This window comes from Dermacentor andersoni, chromosome 10 (assembly GCF_023375885.2).
Source record: "Dermacentor andersoni chromosome 10, qqDerAnde1_hic_scaffold, whole genome shotgun sequence".
NCBI lineage: Eukaryota > Metazoa > Arthropoda > Arachnida > Ixodida > Ixodidae > Dermacentor > Dermacentor andersoni.
This window is the reverse complement of record NC_092823.1, coordinates 55,407,381-55,431,292: the sequence shown is the minus strand read 5'-3', so window position 1 is coordinate 55,431,292 and position 23,912 is coordinate 55,407,381. Positions and strand designations below refer to the sequence as shown.

Here is a 23,912-nt window from a genome sequence, read left to right as displayed (position 1 = left end):
GTGAGAGCAGCCCTGGTGATTTGTGTAACGCTTACAAATGGGTGCCGGCAAATATTCAATTTATGTCTAGCGCTCGTTGTGTCGACCGTTCTTGTACCGGGTGACTTATAGCCGTATCCCCAGCGGATTGCGAAACAACGCACCAAAGTAGCCCTCACGTTTTTGGTAACTCGAGTATGATTCCCGGCACAGCGACAATGCGTCGCAACTCGGGCAATGACAAGGTGCCAAGCATACGCTTCGTTCAATGAACTCGACGCTATCGGAAGGAGTCGAGAGGTGCAAGTTGACGGAGGCCCACCCGGAGTTCACGTTTGCCTGCATCTTGCTAACCGGGTTGGCCGAGTCGACCGGACGATTCGAGTCGACAGAACTCGCCTCCACGACCCTACTTCGCCCCCGCAAGCGGACTCGACTCGACAAGCGGAGTCGACCCGACAAGCGGAGTCGACCCGACAAGCGGAGTCGACCCGACAAGCGGTCACGACCCGACAAGCGGTCACGACCCGACAAGCGGACTCGACCCGACAAGCGGACTCACACGAAAATCGACTCACACGACAAGCGGACTCGACACGACTGCATCGGCTTCACACTAAAGTAGCTATACCGGTTTGTGCCGAACGTTCCGCGAGAGGGGCGTCCGCAAACGAACAACGGCGCGAACGATCGCGCGAGCCAATTCGCGAAACAAAACCTCCGGCGCCGCGGCCACGATAATGAAGGTGCCAGAAATGCGCCGGCCACAAAGAAGTCGCGCTGGCCGTCCCCAGCGAACGCCCCGCAAACCAACGCCGGTGCTCGAGGCTAAGACAAAAGAGAAGCCGGGCGGGAGACGAAGGCGAACGGAGTAAGCGGGTCTGAAAAACTAAGGGCCGAACGAAGGAAGAGGAAAAAAAGCGATACAGAGAGAATGAAACGGGAAAAAAAATACAAAGCGCCGCAGGGAATTTCCGAGGGCAATTTGTCACCCACGAAACGATGACAGCGTCCGAGGGGAACGAGGACAGAAGACGAAGCGACGCCACTTTGGCGCGGTGCGCGCTTACCGCAGGGAGCCAGAACGAGAGAAAGAGAGAGAGAGAAAGAAAAAGAGAAACAATGTACCATCATCGTCGTAAGCCGACGTATATAAAAAAAATTTAGAAGACAATAACAAACCCTTCGTTCCCTTTTGTTCTTCTGTAGCCAACTCCGCTTCCTAACGTTCCGGCGCCCCCCCCCCCCCCCCCTCCATCTTTTCTGTCCACTCCCTCGTTTTCTGGATGAAAATTTCCTTCTTGACAAAAGAAAATAAAAGTACTCTCGCGTTTCAATTTTCCTCCCTCAAAATGACGCAGCCCCCTAACTGAAAAAAAAACGTGTGCGCCTGTAGCTTTGTTCTTCCCCCCACATCCACATCTAGCGATACGACCCAAAAAAAAAAAAAAAATTTCTCTCAACGGGGCCACAATGATAAAGACGGCGTTCCGGTGGGCGAATCTGTCTTTATAGTTACGTTTATTTGACAAACGACTCCCAGACGCCCGCGGTGTCGTGTGCACAATGAAATGCTAACTTGTTACGATTACTATTAACCTGTTTGGAAACATACCGAAGCTATCATTTACGGAATCAAAAGTCGTCGTCAATTATCAAAGCTTATATAGGATTACCTCGTTGCGCATACTTTCAACAATATCAAGAAACGAAAGAAGCGTATATATGCCGGTGCCTTCCAACAAAAACTTGGAAAACTGCGCTGGAGGAACATGTACTTTTCGGGTACTGCCTTCAGCCCAATTACGCAAATTATTATTTATTTATTTTTCACGAGACCAACGTCGGTAACTTAGCCGTTTCCAAGACGTTATTTTTCAACAGCGGAAACGCGTCGTACGCGTCGCACAGAATTCGTGGCGTGAAAAAAGGAAACGCCGCATTACTCACCGAGAAGTTCAGATTCCAGTGGAGCTACGTACATGGTCAAACTTAACGAACGCAGTGGCCAGTGAGGTGATATTCAATCAATGAAAAAGCAGTCCCCGAATAGGGATCCCGTTCGATGCCTCGGTGCAAGCACGGCCTAGTCCCGCGATCACGGGCGCCGCCTTGCGACCTCGCGACGTGTAACGTGATGACACCGTAGCATCCCATTAGAGAACGCGATGTTGACGGAAGCGTTCGGGAGAAGAACAACGAAATGGCAGAACCCAATTTCAGTAATGTGGCTGGCAAAAGCAGCCCACATTCACCGGCTACGAGGAAAGCGCAGGGGAATTTTTCGTTGTTTATGTAAAGGAAGCGCCAACATAATACAGGTCTTGTGTGTTTTCCATCTCCCAAATGAGCGCTGGCTCGCTTTGGAAAAAGCTTGAGAGGAGCGTGCACGCGTCGTAGGCTCCGGCGTACAATACTTTGCCGCGGATTTTCGAGCGTTGAATTTAGCTCGGGTGTTGTATTTACGTAACGAAAGTGCTTTCTTTCTCTTTTTTTATCCTACTTTTGAATGACTACTAATGACTACCAATTAGGAGGATTAGATTAGATTTAGGGACATAAACACTGCCTCACATTATACTTGGACTCGCATTACGAGAGGTATTCTGCGCTTCTTCCGACCACATCCCCACCGCCTGCGAGGAGCGGTTGTTGCGCATGCGCATAAATAGTACGTATTTGACGTCAGCCTCGAGCAACGAGTACAGACGATTGAGACGGAGCTCCGGTTCATGCGGAGCGTGGTAGGCGAGAGAGGAGGGGGAGACACAGACCTCGGCTGGTTCCGGTGGCCTTGTCCCGGAGTACGTTGATCTGGTAGACGGGCCCAAAGTCCTCGAACATCTTCTTCAGGTCGCTCTCGTCCCACGACCGCGGAATCTGGCCCACAAACATCTTGATGGCGTCCGGGTCAGGCTGGTCCTTGCCCACCGGAGAATTCATCGTTCTGCGCAAAACAAAAGAAGCAGGGCACTCCAGTCAGTCAGTCATTCGGCCGCGCCACGAAAAAGGAAGCGCATGCTTACAGTGAAGAAGACCTTATCGAGTTTTAGTATAATGAGCACATAATGGAGTAGACGTTAAAAAGAAACGAACAGTTAAGTGATATTTTTTTTTTTTTTTGCAGCGCTTCCTTGAATGTGGCAAATAAACGAGCATTTTTGCCTCGAATAAGTCCATTTTGGCGTTTACACCTACGATCATCAATTACCCAATTTTTAGCGATTAATAATCGGTCAGGCAGATTACCCAGGCACTTCAAACGTTTGCACATATAATATTCATATCTTCTACCTTCTCTGTTGCAAATCTTATCCTCACGTCGCCCTTTTCCCGCCCACTTAAGATAACTTTGAGCGTGCGCTGAGCGCCAAACGACAATGTGACGTCAAGAGCGCTCAAACTCATATTCCTAGGATGATTACTACCTTGGGTAGTACAGGTAGAAGGAGAAAACATCCCACGAGAAAGACGAAGAGAAATGAGGTTACACTAACTGGACACGCAAGACATCTGCCAAGGCGTAACCGGGCACAGTTGGCTGCAATTTCACTTTATACACACACACACGCCGTCTAATTGCCAGCGACCAAGCCGATCTACGAGGCCGCCCCCATCCAGCCGTAGCGACGGCAAGTCATATTTTGGAGACGGCATATTTTGGAGACGATATTTCCTTTCTTGTGAACCTCAAGCTGCGTGGCGGAAAACACGCGTCCCACACGTCTTCACGAGTTTTGGCCTATACAGAAACGACAAGCCGCCATCTCCAGCCTCGCTACCACAGTGCACCTTCCTAGTTGACGGGCCGTTCCGAGCGACGTTTCACCAAACATCGCAAGGGTCACGAGCACACGGTCCCTCTTGGGCGGCTTAAACCCACCACACCGTCCTCGGAGACCCTGAGAAGAATGCGCGAAGGCGATCAATTTGACCGACTAACGTAGATAAATCTTACTAGGACAGACTCAGAGCGATGGAAGCAGTGTACCTTTATCATGTCTGTTCAACTGGCTCAGAAAAGAAATCTAAACACGGAATGACCTCACTTGGATAGGAAGACTGAATCAACTTGGGTTAACTGACCGGCTTGGCCTGACTCCTACCGACCGAACGACTGATCAGACGAATGCACACAGGTGCATAGATTAAGTGAGAGACATTCATTTTCAGGCGGCACAAAGGCGAGTGCCTTCCAGTTAAACTACAACACGTGGAAACGTCATTCCCTCTCATCAGTCCGAATTCTGGCGGCTTGAAAAAGCGAAACCGCTGACGTGAAATGGAAGAAGCATTACAGCCGCGTCGCCTGTCGAAAGCACCTTCCTCCCCCCTCCCAGTCCTCGAACCCCCCCTCCACCCCCCTAAAGAAAATGGCTGTTGCTAAGTGCAGCCTGCTTCGCCGTTTCAGCCTCGCCGCATTTTCCAGAGCTCTCGCGCTGTGTTCGGCCGTGAATTAAAGCGTTATTACGAGGATCATCATTATCAAGCCCGGCCGCCTTCTCTTTCCATTCTCGTTCCAATATCGTCGTTAATCTTCCAAAGTGCCGAGTGCTTCCGCACTTATGAAAAAAAAAAATGACAATGTGCTCTCCCTCTCTCCCTCTCTTCTGTTCAAAGAAAATTGCGCTCGAATCTTCAGGGTATATTCTCTCTCGCTCTCAGTCTCGCCTGTGCTTATAAGCCACGACGGCCAGGGAGATATGCTTCCATCTTCGCCTGATTAATGAGCCGCGCATCGTCGTTCAAATTCGACGTGGGTCGATTTAATTTCCCCAGCGAGCTCAGGTGAACAACCAGACATTGAGAAAGAAAGAAAGAAAGAAAGAAAGAAAGGCGGGAGAAGTGAAACCTCTTCTCAGATTTTTTTTCTCTTTATTTTTTTACTAGCCTCGGCAAAGCTGGCAGAAAAAAAAAAACGTTTCGGAACCTCAAAGATGGGACGTATCGCTCGATGGCGTGTACGAGGTGAGATTAGCCGGAGAAGAAGAAAAAAAAAAAACGCTAGAGCGAACGGACGAGAGAGCGGCGTTGGAGGTGCAGAAAGCACACGCAACGCGAATCGAGGAGGAGGAAGCCAGCACACGGAGTACCGCCAAAGAATGATTACAGAATAGCGTTAAACCCCTCATTAACTCTCGGTGGGGGAAAAGAAAACGCAAAAGTGGAGTAAACATGAAAAAACATACGCTTCGAATGGGAGGTCTCAAGAGCGTCCGAGAGAGAGAGAGAGAGAGATGGCCGACAACGTGTCAGTCCTCAAGTTCCGAAGAGGCGGTGCCGACCAGCAACTCTTACGCTTACCGCGCAATATATACTCGAGGAAAACAAATCGAGGCAAGAATAAAGCAAGCCGAAAGGAAAGCAGGAGATAAATGTCGCACCCAGAACAGCACGTAACCGCGCCACTCACACGGATAAGCGATTTACTCGTAATAAATACGGCGATCTTTCTTTTCTTTTTCTTTTTTCAAAGCGTTGGCAGCGCTTTCACCAAAAGCGATGGCGTTCGTAGACGCGACGAAAGGGAAAGCTGTCATCCACCCGAATGTGGCAGGAAGGTACCAAGGGAACGCACATCACTTTCTCAGAAGGAAAGCTTGAGAAGTTGAGGAAATTAATATTCCTCCTAGTCCGGGATTCGAACCCGGCACCAACGCTTTTCCGGGCCGGTCGACCTACCATCTGAGTTAACCGCGGAGGCTATCAAACTGCAGCCGCGAGGGCGAAATAATCGGCTACGAAGCTTTTTTTCTTTTCTTTTTTTTTTCCCTGAGAATCTAGTATACGTTTTCTTTTGTAGCTTCGTGGTATGTGCGGGCGGATGACAATTATCCATTCCATGACACTTCCTCCACCATGCGGTATTCCGCAGAACTGTTTTAACCAGCGACCCTGGTGGCGCCGTAGTGTACCGCGGAGTTTCAACCGTAGTATGCATAACTACTATATGAATGACGGGCTTTGAGCCTCCTAACTGCTGGTGTAAAGGCGTCGACAACTTCGCCCTAACTTAGGTAAGGCGGCTCTTTCCATTCGGTGAGAGCTGTCACACGGCACAAAAACACTTCCTGCGTGTTATTGAACAGAACGCCACAAGCTGTCGCTCAGGCGATGGCGTTTTTTTTTTTTTTTTCCTTCAGCATAAGTACATTAGAATATTTTTAGCCCGCTAGAAAAGATACGACCACAAGTTCAGTTCAGCGCTGTTCTCGTCAGTGGTGTGTGCGTATTTCGTTAACTGCGATATACGTTTCCGTACAGGTAAAATTCTCTAAAATATTTATCATAACCGTATACAATACATGGCCATTTTTTATAACGTTCTTAAGGCGCGCTCACACTAGCGGGAGACTTCCCGCAGCGGCACAGCGTCAACGTCGCCGCTGCGTCGCAACTCCTCCGAATGACGCTCACACTGCGCGCGTTTTCTCGCTGCGGTTGTCTTGGAATGTAGAGAGAGGAGGCGTTGAGGGAGGACGCTAACGAGCAGAGAGAGAAGGGGACAGTCACGTGACACCAGAGAAGACTGGAAAGCGCGCTCTTTTCCCGCGTCGTCGTCTTGATCGTCTGCTAGCTCTCCTCCCGTCGCCCTTTTTGCGACGAGGATGGCTGGTTCGAACGATGATCTGTTGGCTACGGTAAACCTACTTATACTTGCTTGTTCGCTGCTTCTGCACCGTCGCCTCAAGTCGCACATTCATGCTGGCAAAGCAACCGCCGAGTGTCCCGCAGCACGCTCCCAGCCTCCGCCGACGGGGTCACTGAACTGGGACCGACGTCACGGTTCACGGTCGGCCCCCATTGGCTGTTCTCGTCAGCGGCGCGGGAAAAATAGGTACCCGACCCATCGCTCTGCGGGACGGCACAGCAGCCTGTCTGCGGGAGAAAAACCGGTTTGTGCGAGAAGCGGCGCGCGGAAAACGTTCTGCGTTGCGCGTTTTCCCGCCACTGTGAACGCGCCTTTACGCAACGTTGTCCCGTCGAAGAAAAAGAAGAAGGATACTACTAAAGATGCATTTTGCTTCTGACACCTTCACGGTCAGCCACTACGAGCACACGGCCCATATTACGGCAACACTTTCGCGCTGCTCGGTTGAACTCAGCGGCACAACACTGGAGCCAACAGCGCGCTACTGCTCACGTCTACACGTCGGCGTATACTCCAGCTACTCCGCTAAAGAAATGAAGTACGAGTCAGTGAACGGACAGGCTGAAACGTTTGTGTTACCCATCCAAGTCCCATCCATCCAAGGTCGCGGGCATGCACCAACTATATGAACTAGCAATATGCTTCTTCAAGCGAGACGCTCAATTCTTCGCCTACAAGGAAGGTCAATACCGGCGCGATTAGTGCCAAAGTGTACCCATCGTTACGACGGTACATGCAGGGCCAACCCACGCAGACCGCATCGGTCTCCGGCGCTTGGCCGCTGGCGAGGACAAGTTCGGAACGTGCCGCCGAGCCAGGGCTTCCAAACCGCCCCACGGCCAGTACGACACCTTCGGCAACCCCTCCCTTGTGTAGCCCCGGCAAAACAAACGTCCAACAACTTTCAGTCCCGCGGCCGGCCGTAGCAACGACCGGGCTCGCTTTAATTACGCCGCCGCCAACGCAGCGATGTTTGACGCCGGCTGTCGCCCCTCTTCATAATGAAGCCCAAGACGCCGGTGCGGGCGTGCCAGAAGGGGAGGGGAGAACACGCACGAAATACGCCGCGGAAGCATTAAGAGCCAGCGCCGGGTGTCCGCGCGCGGAAACAAAGCCCGAAAGGAAGGGGTCCGAGCAGCCACCACGGTGGGGGGGTCTGTCGAAAGCTATTAGAGAGCGCCTAATGGCGCCACTTCTCCCTCCTTTCGGCAGCGGCGCGCTATTATAGGCCGCAAGAAGGCAAACGAGCAAAATATAATGAATGCGTAAACGGTTCCCGCGAGGTCTCTTCCTGTTGGGGAAAAGTTGGGGGGGGGGGGAGTCGACGAAGGGAAGCGGGTCGGGGAAATGGGGCCAGCCAAACTTTCGAGAAACCCGTACGCCGCGTAATTTCAGGAAACTTTGTTACCCGAAATTTTCGCACCTCTCCCCACCTGTCAACGGCGGGCTTTTCGTTCGTTTTGTGTGTCTATATATATTTTTTTACGGCGCAGACCCATCGAAGCGCAGTATGCAGAGCAAATGCTAACCAAATTTTGCGCCATATTACGACTAGTTGGCACATTGTGGGGCCTACGGTACCGCCGTTTTTCAGCGCCGCTTGATATTCGTGTGCAATATTAGACGTACTACGGTCGCCAAAATAGGAACGCCCGTAGCCGACGTTTTTCCGTAAGCAATGTGAAAGAAGATTCAAATATTGCTTTCTTCTTTTTTTTTTCACATGAGCAGAGACGGCGGCTGAGCACAATAACTGGCGGACTACGCTAGAAGGTTAACTTTCCACCGACCACATCGCAAGTAATCGTTCATTAAAGACAAATTTACTGTTCGCTCTTGCATTCATTCACGTTCACAAAGCTGCTGCCCCCAGGCGGGACGACGCGCACAGCAACTCCAGTTCTAGAACGAACTCCCCACATTAGGGCGATCACGCAGATGGACAGCGCCGAAATTTCTCGACTGAAGAAAGGGACTAGGAACCTGCGTGCGAAAACCTACGGCTTTCTCTTCGTTCAGCACATACGCAACTAATACCCGTAATACAGTTAAGAGCCCACAGCCCTTCGCCTCAAGCGAGATGCAAAGGATCTGCGTGTGTCTGCTTGGGGTGTTGATGTTGGTGCGTAGGGTTCAACGCCCTAAAACAACACAGGAGCTACGAGAGAGAGAGAGAGTGGCCGGGATTACGCACTCATTCTACCCGCCTGGAGTTAAACATCCCCCTAAATCAATGTGCACAAAGTTGATGCAGGGATTTAAACGTGCGACCCCATGCTCACAAGCAGAACGTTGAGGTTACCGCTGAAAATACGTTTAGGGAACCGCTGAGGATATGTTCCTAGTTGAACGTACTTAACACGGGACCGCTACAGGTGCTCATTTTTGTGTACGGGTGAAGACGGAGAAGCATACCGACCAACCTGTGAACGTTCAAATTCGTTAAAAAAAGAACCGGAGACCCTACCCCGAGGAGGAGAGCGCGGGAGGATATTAGAGTTCTTTAATCTTTCGGCCGAGCGCACAACTTTTGTGGGGTACAGCGCATTTCGTTAAACCTCAGACGTAGAACAAAAGCCCAAACAAACTCGGAACAGAACAAATTGACAAGGATCACATTGTTGTTTGAGATAGCAGTGACTTTTGCAGCGAATTTGATGCTGCCGACATCACCTACTATGGGAACTTGCCTGAATAAGCCTGCATGAACGAGCGTTGCTACGGTGTCCTTTCAGCATCTGGCTTGCGAAAATAACTTGGGATCTTTTCCGCGAACACAATCTTTTTTTTTTCATAAAATTTAACGTAACCTTCCGAAAATCGAAGCACGAGCCCAAGACCGTAAACTTCGCCAAAATTTCGGGACAGTTGGCAGGTATGGAGAAGCGTAACAAGTCTCTGCATAAGCGTGAAGAAATCTCTTTCCACACGGCATACCATTGTAAAGGATAAATTGGGAATATCCAAACGTGGATAAGTATAACGACGAAAGAGAATTGCTTGTTCTGGGGCATAAACTGAGCGCAGCGTCTTATACGCACATACAGAACTTGTGCAAATGAAGTCCACCATAGAGTTTTAACTCGCGGTCGTGAAAGTCCATCTGACAGACTATTTATTCACGCCCTTCTGTCGGCATAGTCCACAATCATAACTGCCTTGGTCGCGGCGCAGATTAGAAGGCTACGCGAGTCATCTTCAGGCCGACTTCACCGTCATTCCTTAATGTTATCCACGATCTGTGCATGCCACAGACCGAGGAACCACGTCATGGACAGAAAACCGCAGTAAGCTGCGGTTTTCCACGCCCAACCCTAACGTTACCACCAGGGCTGACGTGTTTCCCGTCACAGCGCCGCAACAAGCATGCACGCACACACTAGGCTACTTGTTCCCTGCCACTCTCCACGACGCACGGAGAGCGCGCGCGCAAACGGGAGAAAGCTACAGCGGTTGCGAAAGCGCCAAGACTAACGACCGAAAACTTTCCGGCGTTAACAATCACGCGGCACCAACGCATTAAAGTTTCCCGCAATTATTCACCAAAAAGGGGGAAAAAAGGAAGAAACGCCGGCTACAGCTCCGACGCTCCTTATTTCCCCCATCCTCCTATCGCGACCATTCCCAGATCCCTTCGCGCGCTATATTAAGACTGCGCGCACACGCCGCTGAACCCACCCCCTCACCCCCCCCCCTACCGCCCCCACCCTCCCCGAGTCCGCTTCGGCGGGCGGGCGCGTTAGCTGCACCCCCACCGCCCCTCGGGGAGGAGGAAAAGGACGCAATTAATCTGGGGCCGGCTGACGCCCGTCTTTTTGACCGCTCCCAAACCCCGCGCGTAGCCCGCGCCTTTCCTCCGCATCCCGCTTACTTGGTCATCGCGCCGGCGTTATTAGCGCGGTCGTTCGTCGGTCGGCATGCGTACACCTCAGGCCCAGCTGGGAAAAGGAGGAGGGAGGGAGGGAGGGAGGCCACGTGTAGCTGCGGTGAGCGCGCATTTCATCTCGTCGCGCGCGCGAGCTTCCCCTTCCCTAGAAATTGCGCGCACGCGCGCATGGTGTTGCACTTCACGCACATTATATCCTGGAGAGAGGAAAAAAACCCCCTCGGCGACGGCCTCGAAAAGCCACTATCGCGGCGTCATACCTGACGGCGAGTAATTAAGAGGCGCCGTAATAAGATGTCCTCACTTCGCTGACTCGTCGGGTCTTGAGCGTGCGCGCGGGAGAGCCGTAGACGCGATTTGTTGTTGGGCGTTCGTTTCGTTTCGGTGCCCGCACATTTTCGTCGGCGGTGAATTCTCGGTCGCGCCGCGCGGGGTAGCGAGCTAAGAAGCAGGCTGGCAACTCCCGCTAATAGAGGGGCGGGGGGGGGGGGGGGGGGGCATCGCTCCTGCCTACTCTCGAAGAAGAAGGGGGCAGAAGCCAAAATTGCTGGGAGGAAGGAAGGCGAAGAGACGAGCACTTTCGTGCTTGCTTCCTACGCCAAACGGTGATCACCACGTACCATGGCCAAGGTTACTCCCGCATTCGGGAACGCGTCTTAACAGGAAGCTTTAGCTCGGGTCTAACTGCAATGTCGCCTCTTGAAATACATGTAAAATGCAGACTTCCATAAAAATTTTGCATTTCAGAGAGAAAGCTGAAGTCTAGTGAATTCTGGAAACGAAATTTCGATTTAGGGCCGGATTTTTGCTACGGAAATTGCCGAAAATTGGTAAACTTGAAAAAAGAAAAGAACCACGAACTTTACAAATCCGTAACTCTGCACCAAGAACAGATATCACGGTTTTGTAAGCTTCATCCGAAGTAAATTCAACGCAGACAAATATGATATATTAATCTAACTCTTACTTATATCCGCTTTAGATGTACTATAATATGCAATTTATAGAATTATTATATGTTTAAGGAGTTGTAAACTTCATAGCGTCGTTTTCTGAAACTTTACAATTTTTAAAAATTTTCTTTTCTAGATCGACGGCCTAAATCATAAAACTGCTTTCAACAGCCACTAGGTTTTCACTTTCTTTTAAACACTACAAACATCATCACGTTTGGTGCAGTCGTTGCCAACAGAAAAACTATTTGTCCTTTCCCATGTACCTGGACAGGAGCCCCCGACCTAAGTTTTTAACTTGCAGCCCCCGTTCGACTTCCTCTAAATGACGCCAGGCGACAACGAGCCCAAGACGCTCATTGCGCTTTCCTCGGCACATTAACGACAGGCGTCATTATACATCAAGTCGGACATGGACGGAGGTAGCGGTGAGCGTTAGTCAAGCTCCGGCATAAGATACAACGTCTGACGTGAACAAGCCTAAATAAACGCAATGAGCATCTTAGGCGCAATCACTCCAGGCGTTATATTGTGGCGGACTTGACCAAGTCATGTCGTGGCTTCAAGTTAACGCGCATTTCTGCAGACAGATGGGAGTTAGCGTCTTCCACGCCTACAAATATGGCTTTCCCAGATCATTCTGCTGCGCAAGGAAAAACGCGACTTGCTCGGGCATGGGGGAAAAATAAATTGGGCGAGAAAAATGAATAGCCTCTTCCGAAATGGCTGCCTTTATTCTCGTTCTATTTCCTGCGCCAACTGTCGGGTAATTCTACCGGAGTCTCTCCTTTCCCTATCCGATGCGTACTAAAGTCCTCGGCCAGTAGAAAAAGAAGAGTTGAGTAACAGAGCGAAAATTATTTCGATTCCATTGCCTGCTGGACGGACTAAAAACAAAAAAAAAAGCTAACTTCGGTGGTCTGGCACTTGGAACTGGAGCTCTTATAAGGACGGCCAGCACCAACATGGGTGGACAAAATGTAACACTAAACGGAAACCGTAACTCGAGGTCCAAGGGAACAGCAAGCAGTGAAATAGTACTTCCGATGACTTAGTCTTTGTTATGCTTGAACGAGGTCGAGAATATTTTTTTTTCTTGTAGCTGATTGGTGAAGGCGCACAAAATCAGGCGGGAATAGCAAAATAATTAAAATTATGCAACAAGAATCGGTAACTGAAGAATAGGTAGATGAGGCAGCAATAGTGGCCCAGAGCACTTAAATTTCTTGCTGCGGAAGATTATTGGGTTTCTTTCGATCAGATTATACAATACTTAATCTAGCCATAAGCGAGATCAATAGATTTGGGGTGTACCTGAACTTTCGCATGACGTAACCGCAAATGCTACTCCCCGACGCCCGTCACGACGCTCATCAAATAGCGCACGACATAGCCTTCAGGGTATCTTGTTAACACATACGAGAATTAGGCGAGCGTATCGGTAGGTCCGTGGTCGGCGCCTCTGCTATGGTTATGATAGATAGAGCCCGCAGAAATATTCGCCTCACCACCTCACTTTCCCCTGTAAATGCAGCTCAACGCAGCGCTCCGCAGGATTACAGGAAGCAAACATTCAGTAACATCCAACTTTATATTCGTAAACCATCCATTATTATTATTATTATTATTATTATATTATTATTATTATTATTAAACATTCTAATCACTATGCTCGCAAAGCCAGTCATCTGATGGTAAAAGCCTATAACAATCCTAATGCCGCGTTCAGACTACAGTCGCATCCTCTATAAGTGGCGTATTTATTGCAATTCACGCAACTGCTGGAAGGACTGTTTGCGCAGCTAGCAACCGCCTATGTTCACATTGAGCCTTTCGATAAGATACGTTTCTTACGATTGGCCAATCACCGTTCTGGGACAGCCACGTTTTGCATTTTTCAACATGGCGCCGATCAGCAAGCGGCTGTTAGCGCAGGTCGAGGCTCTTCAAGCGCAAAGTTTTCAGGCGCTGGCCATAGAGTATCGGCCTCTGTCGCACTTCTTCAATTAGTAATTCATCTATGCACAGCGAAGAAGCTTCCGCACTTAACATCATCACTAGGCACGGGCAATGTACAGAACACAATGAGACCGGAAAACCGCACTGCACTCAGGGACACCGCGCGCGTTCGGCGCGAACCCGGGAAAACGCGGATGGCGTCGGCAGCAGCAGCAAGAAACAGCATTGCAACGCCGGATGGCTGGGATGGCGGTCACGCAGAGGCTTTCGGAGCTAGTATCATCACCAGCCACGAGCACACAGCACAATAACAGCGTCAAACCGCATAGACACGCAAAGAACAACGCTGCTACGTCGGATTACTGCTACGTCAACGCTGCTACCGGATGAAAACGCGGAATATGGGGAGGCCGGAAGCTCCGTGAGCGGAAGATGCAAACCGAAACTGCTTCGTGCATTGGCGGCGTCGTAACAGTCGTATCTGTGCCTGTCGTAAAAGTAGCGGGTACTCCAACATTTACGCCCAGGCTGGTTGCGACTGTTGCGCACTTTCCGCTCAATGCAACAGTAGTGTGAACAAAATAGTTGCGCTTTTTGCGTTTACGCTTACGTTCCGTGCGAACGATCCGTACGTAGCGCACGTAGTCTGAACGCGGCTTTACGCGTTCTTAGGAACGGCCTGCAGAAGTGCCGACATGCAAAGTTTTCTCAGGCAGCTGCAGCTGCTAGCGTGGCGAGCTTCCCCGAAGAGACCATGGAAGCCTTCACCACCTGCCGCGGTGACTCGTTTCGTAGGGACTACGATGTGCCGCGTCAACACCCCCTCAGCGCCGCTATGACTAAATGCGATCAGCGCACCAACTATCGTTAGTGAAATCGCCAACGCCAGCACGGTTCGACTGAAGCAGGGGGAATTCCTGGAAGGAGAGGCTCTGAGGTGCCTTCTCACGGGCCTTTAAAGACGCCAGACAATTGACAGCCGCGGCGGCCACTGTGCGAGGTCCGCTCGGGGATTAAGAGGCGTCTGCTCGGGACAAGACATGTGTCAGGGAGAACCCGCTCTACTCCTCGGCGTGGTCAGTGAAGGCGTATGTGAGTGTGTGAGCCCTCCTCCAAAAAGGCGGGTCGACTACGATGACGTTGGACGCTACGAATCGGCGGTGAACTGCCGTTTTCCCTCACCTAGGGATCTAGGGAGGTCAGAGTTTATAAGCAGCGGTTGTGCGGCTGCTGAGCGCGCTCGTGAGCAGTGTGCTCGTGCTCGAGAAGCAGTGTGCTTGGAGCTTTGTGCTCGTGTGCTGTACGCTTCGTCTTGAGTGCTCCATTTGGGAGTCACGCTAGACTGTCGAATCTATCCCTTGTTTTAATGTAAATATGTAAATAATCCTGCAAGCCTAGTTCTTCCCAAGTTCCTCCCTACGACCTACAACCCCTACAGCGTATGTCATCCGAACATCTACAGAGACTGCGACTAGAAAACAAAGGGTGCAAGAAAAAATGCGCAAGATCAACGCTGGGCTGCCCCCGCGCGAACCGCACATCCAGATTCAGCTTGCCGTTCTGATCCGCTTTCGTTTTCTACACTAGCTACAATGTACCGACTTGAATAAGCGGCAAGTGAGAGCCCTAAAAGCATAACCTGCAACCATAAGCAGGAAGGTCAGATGACGAAAACACGACGAATTCGGCCTCGCTAGAAACCGCACAAATAAGAGAATGGAAGGCATATGCAAACATTAAAAAAAAGAACAAGAAAAGAACAAAACAAAAAAGGGATTCCATCGAACAGCTCAGCTTCAACCTAACAATCCACTTTCATCTCTGTGGTGCCCGCCCAAAACGAAAATATATATCTTTGAAAAAAAAATAATCACAAGGCAGACGCCACCCCAAACTAGCCTTGTAGACCAAATCTCGTCAGGGTAAGTCATGGGATAAATCCGTACAAGTGAAAGCAAACAGCCCTGTTCATCTTGTTTCAGTCACGCGACCGAAAAATAATGTACGGGCTTAGGCCAGGCCGTTCCTTCAGCTCAGCTCGATGCCATGGCAAGGACTGTAAAAAGAATTGCGGCAAGCTGCATCAAGTCCCGGCGCTCCAAGCCCTACTCAAGCTCTACAAGAAACAAGACGCTAAAGAAGAAAATCTGTAACAAGTTTATTAGTTCACCTCTCCGAACAGCCGTCTGCTCAGCGCACGCTCGATATTTGTTTTCCTCCGTTTTAATCCATCGCTCCTTCTACAGGTATCACCGAACCTTATCCCTGCTGATCTGCCAAGCTAATCTTATTTTCCCAGCGGAACCCGCGCTGTTTCTCTTCTCCGGCAGTCCCTTTCATAAGATTTACTTCCGGTCATCGTTTCTCCCTTCTCCTTCAATCTCGGACGCAAAAACAAAGGAAGCGGAACAAAGGCGACGAAGAGGGACAAGAAACGTTTCGTTTAGTACGCCACGTCCTTCCCTCCACTCCCGCCCGTCGCCTTCGGAAGACTAGGCCCGCCTGCTGCCGGCAACGGTCCTCCCCCTCCTCCTTTTGCTCTTCTCCTTCCACCGCTACACCCACGGTCTTCAACAAAGTTCCGGCACCGCTAATCCAGGGCGGCTTAACGCTAAGTACGTAAAAGAACGCCTCCCATCACGCTCTCCAAAGCCGGCTATCAGGACAAATTAACTTCCGGCTCGCGGCGATACTTCAAGGCAACCCAGAGAAGGAGGGGGGGTGAGGGAGGAAGGGCAGAGTGATAAAAATGGGTCATGCTCGTCAAGCCGCCATCAGGGCGGCGGAGAAAGAGAGAGAGAGAGAATGATGTAGAAACGGCTTTATTTATGGCCAAACGAAGGAGTGGGGGGTTCGTGCTGCCGAAGAACGGAGATTAAAAAAAAAAAAAAGATACGATAAGGCGGCGACAGTGAGTTTCGCTAGTATTAATCCCCGAGTGGGCGCGTCATTGCAACCACGAGGACCAGCAGAGAGGTGGATTCAGGCAGTCGTTACGAGGAGGGAGAAAACAAACAAACAAAATGAAGACTTCTTCGAACCAAGGGCTTTGTCTTTGGTGATGAACAGCATGTTCCGCGGCAACAACATTAGCAGCTGCAAAATTAAGCATTACCGTCACGTTACCACCGCTTCCAAACCAAGGGGCTTAATAGGACGCGAGAACTCATCTAGGTGGCCAGTGTGTTCTCTAAACTAGGCTGCAACAGCCCAGTTTTCGAGAACACACTGGTCACATCAATGCGCGCGGGTAATTCGAGAACTCCAATTTCGAAACTATAGAACACCACGAAACTCCTCGGAAATCTGGAGCCCGCACCGAACGTACTCAAACCAACGGAACGCGAGCCATTCGAAATCGCCCCAGCCAGCTCCGTCACGTAGCAGCACTGCCCTCATATCACTGCATTGGCAACGTTAAATCCCATCGTGGATTCAGCCCGTTAGAGCTTTACTGCAACATCGCGCGACTATGCTCGTTTTACAGATAATACAACTATTTTCCATACCTACAAGGAAATATGCTGACCCCTATCATCATGTTCCCTTTTCAACTCTTGCGACATCCAGCAGCTACAAAAGCTTCGCTCGAACAATGTAATCATAATTTTTTACCTACTGCCACAGAAGAGTAAACTAAGTGATCAGACATGACTGTCAGTGTCACCCCCTAATATCAGGAAGCTCCTCACTTCTAACTTCAGTAAATACCTACTTGTTTCCTATGAAAGTTATCGCCTACATTTTTTTTTATTTATTGTTTTGTGTGTTCCGCTAGCATTGCGTAGTTCCTTACGTGCTCTTGTTAAATTATTTGCCTGTGTAGGTAAAAAAAAAATTGCATGTATAACGCTCCTCGCTTAGGTAATAGCACGACAGGGGTCCTTAAGGGAAAAGTAAATGACTATAATAAACGGTAACACATTCCATCGGCGCCGATAGCGAAGCGAAGCAGATCAAGCACGTCACACGTCTGTACGATTGTCACGTCGAGACGAAGCACAGAGTCAGTGTCGCTAAAGACACCTAGCAACGCTGTATTCGATTCGGGCCCTCTTTGCAAACTTGCGACCATGTTTTCCACTCACTAGAGACGCAAACTTCTGCACCGGGCGTTATTCTAACGCGGTTTCGTCATACCTTTGGCAAGCAAGAGCCTTACAGGACATTGACGTTCGAACTCATTTACGGTTGAACGTTAGGTCGAAGGGGGACGCCCCCATCAGCTGCAACGCTGTAACTCCGGCCGTGCAGCAAATGACGCAATCAATGCAAGGCTTAAATCGAACAGGCCGCGGTTCAGCGTGTTCCTCTGTCACACACACACACACACACACACACACACACACACACACACACACACACACACACACACACACACACACACACACACACACACACACACACACACACACACACACACACACACACACACACACACACACACACACACACACACACACACACGCTTTTTCCGGTTATAGTAGTTGTGCGCTAATAGCACCTACGAAGATTCTTACAAGTGACATCACGTCCAGAAACTAGGGCTGGTCAATTTTGAGAGAAAATCTCCAAAAACAACTTAATGACACGGTACGTCAGACCAGATGAAAAACAGAAACAAAAGAAAACGCCGCAAAGCAGGTCAAGGAGCACAGCTGCGCGAAAATAAACAAGCCCGTGCTGGGCTGTAATTCTAGTCCGCCGCCGTTAGGCGCGGCCAACGCGATCAACAGAAAAAAACCGGGCGCGACCACTCACAGGACCGATCGCTTCTTATTCTTAAAGCAGGTCGTCGAGCACACTGTCTGATGCTAGTCCATGCCTCGCGTACAATTCTTGTGTCGATGATGAACACGAGCTCGCGACGGATAATTTATCAGCGCGTTCTGCCAACAAAATGTATCGACTGACAACTTTTCCTCCTTCTCGAACAGCCCAACCTCTTTATATGATAAAGTCGTTCCGCCCGGATTAGTGCAATATTCGAGGTCTCTATCCGCAGACTGCCACCGCTGTATCCCCATAGGAACACTATTTGAACTGTCGTGATAAGGATTATGCTGAGAAGCGGGTACGGCAAGGCAAGCCTCCGACAGAATAAACCTTACACACTGCAAATAAAAAGAAATTGTCTGGGGAAACGAGAAAATCGAATTTTCCTTAAGTAACCGGCATCCGAAGCTAACAGGCGATCAAGCAAAAAAAAAAAAGACGAAGGGGAAATTAAATGTCTTCTCTAACTAATATTTAGTGAGCAGGCGTTCCCACATCGCTAACCTACGCTAACAATGTTAGTCACATTCGCCCTAGTAACGCTGTTAAAGGTGACGTGTTTTGAAAGCCTGGACGACGGTGGGAGGAACGGAGGGCGGCAGCAAATACGTCATCAGCCCGTACGCCGACACCTGAATTTAACCCTCATACCAGATGTCGGCTGGCTCGGTTAGGTCGAGCGATTTGTGTAGGGAGAAGTGTACTTGCAGGTTTTCTATATCGTCTATGAGGGTTAAATTCGAAAAAAGAAAAACATGTTTCACAGTCTTAATAAAGGAAAATGTAAGTCAACGTACAAGTTAGAATTTCCCGCCAGAGGTTAGAGGCGAGGCAAGACCAGAACCTGAGCGATGCTCTCCTATACGAACCGCAAGCAAACAGACAAATGAGCCCTATATTTCTTCAATCCTGTAATGTTTCCTTACATATGGGGTAAGGTTAGGTTGCTACACTCATAAGCCTCTGGTGCATTTAGTTAAGTATTGTTCACAAAGAACAAGAAGTTTATCCGCAAGTTCCCGCCATCTTTTACCAATTATGACTGCTACTCCAGCTCCAGCTGCCGCTTTTCCGTTGAACACATTGTGCAAAGGCCGTTCTAATTTCACCCTTTGAACCACACAGGGCTACCATTTCTTCACGGAAACTGCGTCCCGTGGTGGCTGTCATACGTACTGTACCGTACAGGTGTAGAACTCCTGCAGTTCACTATTAGTGAAATCGCCCGTGAGGCAAGCTCGCCACATCGCAAGTACACCAGCACACCAACACAGTTCCCCTTATTCCGTCCCCCTACACCATTTCTTATCCGACTACTGAAGCAGGGAATCCAGAGCAAAGCGCAGCGAACGAGGCCCCCCGATTCTACACCAAGAAAGCACGAGAAAAATAAAGGCGCAAGACGTCCGTGTCTGTCGAGCTGGAGAAAGTTTATACACCAGGCTCGAACTAGGGCGGCTTCACAGCAACGGGTTCCGGACACGCGACCCTCCAAAACAGGCCTAGTTATGGTTTAAATAATAAGAAAATAGGCAAAAACAAAAGCAAAGAGAGAAAGTACTAAGGAAATCTGCGAGAAGGCGGCAGTGCAAGCGAGTTGGAGGATTGCGAGGCGAGGGGGGCGCAACTGGAAGCCGGCAAAGCTGGCTGTTTTTACGCGTGGTCGACTTTGTTCCGCTCGGCGCCAGATGGCGCCGCCACTCACTCATCGCGCATCGGCGCCACCGCCCACGCCAAAGCTCGACTGCTCACTCTTGCCTCGCCAGTGGAAACGTTACGGCGACACGCGACGCACACGCCCTCCCTAGCCGACACAAGAAAGTAACGGCGTACGAGAGGCAATAGGAGAGAGTGGGGGCTCTCGAGCTGTCGTAGAAACACGGAAGAATGAAAACGCCAGAAGCCTGAAAGTTGAAGTGGCTTGCGCGGGGGGTGGGGGGGTGGCAAGGGGGTTTGGGAGTAGGGACGGCGATTTCTCTCGGCGGAGCGCAACACGGTTTTTGCGCACGACTTGACTTACTCCGACTGGCGTTAAAGGAAACGAATATAGGAACCGGGTGTAAGACCAGAAGGGAAAGCGGGGATGCAGCTACAGTAATGTAGAACCAGCGATGGCATGAAAAGTTGGCCCCACATTCCAGAAGGCGGCTCTACGTCACAGACGACCTCTATGTCTCTCTCTCTCTCTCGACCTGCGAGGCTCACCCACCCATTCACGCTTTGCTTCGAGCTTCAATTCGTGTCTGCATCTCAATATGAGGGCTGCTCTTCGAGAAGTTTCAGAGCGCTGTTGTCGACGTGGCGGCAGTTTGGCGGGAAACGCGATCGGCTCCATACGTTATGCCCCCCTCCTCCCCTCACAACTACTCATCCCTTCGCGACTTGCTTCGCGCCACCAAAAGGAGTAGCGGGCAGCGGCGCGGAATTTCACCGCGTCGAACAATCAAACGCACTCGAGAAAGCCGGGCCCGCACAATGACCAGCCGCCCGCTTCCCGGTTCTGGAAGATTTCCACACGCGTGACCCAATTATCCAGTGAAAAGCAATTTCGGCGAAGGAACTGCGAGCGAACAAGAGAAATCAATTACGACCAGCGCCAAAGCCCGTAGAAAGCACCATTTATTTTCCCGCTTGCATACGTACCGGGCACGCGCTTGGTATAACTTGAACTGGCCCCTTTTCGTCGGCACGTTAAAGTCTAACTTCACCCTCGGCCTAGTACACTATCGCCGTTCACTGGCTCGTACGCACCGTCTGTATAGAAAGAGAAAACCACAGAGCAAGCCCCCACAGCCCGCTACTGCTTCTAAGCTGCGCAAGCGGGCACTCGGTGCAGATGGCGCTACAAACGCTTACAGAAAGTAGGGGGCGACTTCCTTCGCACGGCCGTGTACATTTAGAGCCCGCTGAAGTGTCGCAAAAAACAGAAAAGGAGAACTACGCATCCCTTAGAGAGCGGCTTAAAGGTATAGCGTCCTGGTTAAATTTTGAAACAAAGGACACAAGGAGTCCGCTAGAAGAGTGATCACTAATGGCTTCCAGTTTGAATCGGGACGCTAATCATCTGCTACTATATCCATTGTAACGTAACAATCCCCCACATCTACACTCTACCTTGTAAAGTTGCCTATACCTGCGACGGCCCCTTCTCCATCTCTTCCTTGCGGTTGCACGGAAGGGATGAGGATACCTCCTTGCCGATTCATTTTCTTCGCTGACAGTACGCCGGCGCGCAATACGTTCCTGCTCGACGAGTTCATTCGTGCTAATCCTCAATCAGGCTCGTCACTGCTATGGGCACGGCCGAAGGCTCGCGCTGTTATGCACCTCGTCACCTCCTCTTTACAAATCGAAGAGCACGAGGCGGAGGCCTTGTACTGACCACTTTCTTTCTGTGCCATACAGCCAAATATACAGCAAACTCCCATTATAACGAATTCACCGTGACAGCAAAGTGGATTTCGTTATAAGCGATATTTCGCTAAAAACGAGAAAGCTCTTCAGGGAGTTAAAGTAACGCGGGGCGCGTATAACAAACCGCAAGGGAGCTCGCACAACGTATGTTGAAACAAAGCCGCACTCGGTAGTTTCGGCACGACAACACCTAAATTGTGAAGTAGTTTCAAGGAGCTGCCATCACGTGGCGGAGCGGCTTGTACAGCACTCTGCCTTTTCAGGCTTATGCGAAGGAAAGTGCAAAGGCCCACAGCGTTTGACGCACCGAGCGGTCCCATGCGGATTTTCTGCTGCGCACTTCGTATTGAGTAGAGCCCGGAGCCACTTCACTTCGGACAAGCCGGCATAGAATACATTCACTGTGGCCGACACCACGACGCAGTTCGAATAAAGCGATTTTTCAAACGAAGCGATCTAATAACGCAGGGATAATATAAGGAGTATTCACGTGACGTAACCGCAGGCCATTTTGCTCTACTATTCAGTTTTCACTGTGCTTCCGGAGATGGGATGATCCAGAGAAAGCGCACCTTTTTCAGCGTTCTGGCTGTAGAACAAAATGGCGGCCTCGTTTAGGTCAGTGCATACGCCGCGCCCCCTATGCGATTACCACGGCTATTAATTTTCACAATTTGGACGACGACAGGGATATCAGGAAGGTAAGAACGCTGCCCGCTGAAACGCGGTGGACACGAGGACGTCCAAGGTGACATCGCCACACCGCTTGCTCAAGCACACCCCACCAGCACGCGCGCCCAGCTTCGTCGCTATCCTCGCCGGAAAACAGCTTTTCCAGCCGAGCTTGCGAGTGCTGCGGCGAAGCGCGTGCCGGTAACGCCAGGAGACTCGTCTCGTCGAAACCCGCACCTCGTCTTCGATCCAGGCGACCCTTCCTGTATTACAGGCTGACGGCTCGGAGGCATTACTCTATATACCCGAAAGAGGTGCTCGCCCAGGGAGCCAGCCGGTCACTCGTGCAGAACAGCATAGCTTCGTGTTACCCATTGTACATTTTCGAGTAGCCAACAGAACACTTAATCTGGTTATCCCCTGCGCCTTTCACCTCTCGTTTTCCTTTCTTCATTAGGTGGCCTACGTACCACCGTCAATCCTCTACAAAATGAACTGAGAAACTAACAGAAGTTCTTCCAGATATGAAACCTGCGAGACTGTACGGAAAGTGGTTTAATTATACAGCCGCCATCGTCGTTCGAGAAAATTCATACTAAAGTAATGCAGACCGCTGTGTAGTCGCAGATGACGAGAAAAGGCAACCATGAAATTAGTTTTTAATGACGTGAAAATGGCCAATGTAACGTCAACATGTCAAACCACCACGCAAAGTAGTATCTTCGTCTCTGTGTTAAGGCAAACAAAACCGCTTTTTGCTATAACAAGCACGAGGATACGGTTGCACTGTCCGCGTACTACACGGAGGTGCTGCTCTCGTACCTAACCACGGTATTTAAAGAAAATAATGTGCTCTTTTTTTCTCCAAATCGTAGCATATCGGTCAGTATATAATAACAGTATTTGCAAGCTATTACGTCAATGAGGCGTCTTCGGGTTCGAAAAGGATATGTATTCGACGACAAGCTAAGGAATCGACACAAGCTCCGCCCACAAGACAGGCTCTGTGAACTGGCATCCACGCTCCAAATTAGTCGCCGAGAGGCATCTATATCGAAAGCAAGTTCGCTTCTGGCGCTGGCGAACGCAACGGGCTGGCGTATTTGTACAGAGTCCCTTTTCGAATTTGAGAGCGGCGTGTTTACCACTGTATTCTTAGGCTGTCACCGACTACGGCAGTTGACAATCTTCCTCTAGATCCATGTACCGTTCGAATAAAGTCGAGCACAAAAGCGCACACGTTCGCGCGAGCGTTACGACTTCGAGCGAGAGAAAGGGAGCGCGCAGCTGACAAAGCGAGAACCATGGAGAGAGAGAGACAGAGAGAGAGAGACTGAGAAAGAGAGACAGAGAGAGAGAGACAGAGAGAGACGACGGAACCCGGAGTCCGGCCCGCGAAAATTAAAGCCCAGCCGTCGCCCCAGCGCGGTGGCGCGTTCGCGGCGGCTGGGCCACCGCCGAAAAACAGGCGCGCCGACGCGGGTTTCTTTTGTCGTTGCCTCGGGAGGCGGTGGGGGTCGACGGGGCTGCCTCTGCTGCAACGAGCGCGACGACGGCTGCTTCCTGATTTCGCCGGGCAAATAACTGCCCCCCCCCCCCCCCCCCTCTTTAAAGGACCGAC

General features: G+C 50.5%; 1 protein-coding gene across 4 annotated transcripts in view; it reads right to left on the bottom strand.

The window, feature by feature from the left end:
- LOC126543780 (CUGBP Elav-like family member 1-A) overlaps positions 1-23,912 on the bottom strand; it is a 575,682-nt gene that overhangs the window by 465,132 nt on the left and 86,638 nt on the right. For all 4 annotated transcript variants that reach the window (XM_055062366.2, XM_055062365.2, XM_055062364.2 and 1 more), the window contains one exon: positions 2,754-2,926. In XM_055062366.2, coding sequence (XP_054918341.1) covers positions 2,754-2,922 — 169 coding nt within the window. In that variant the 5' untranslated portion in view covers positions 2,923-2,926. The remainder of the gene's footprint in view (positions 1-2,753; positions 2,927-23,912) is intronic.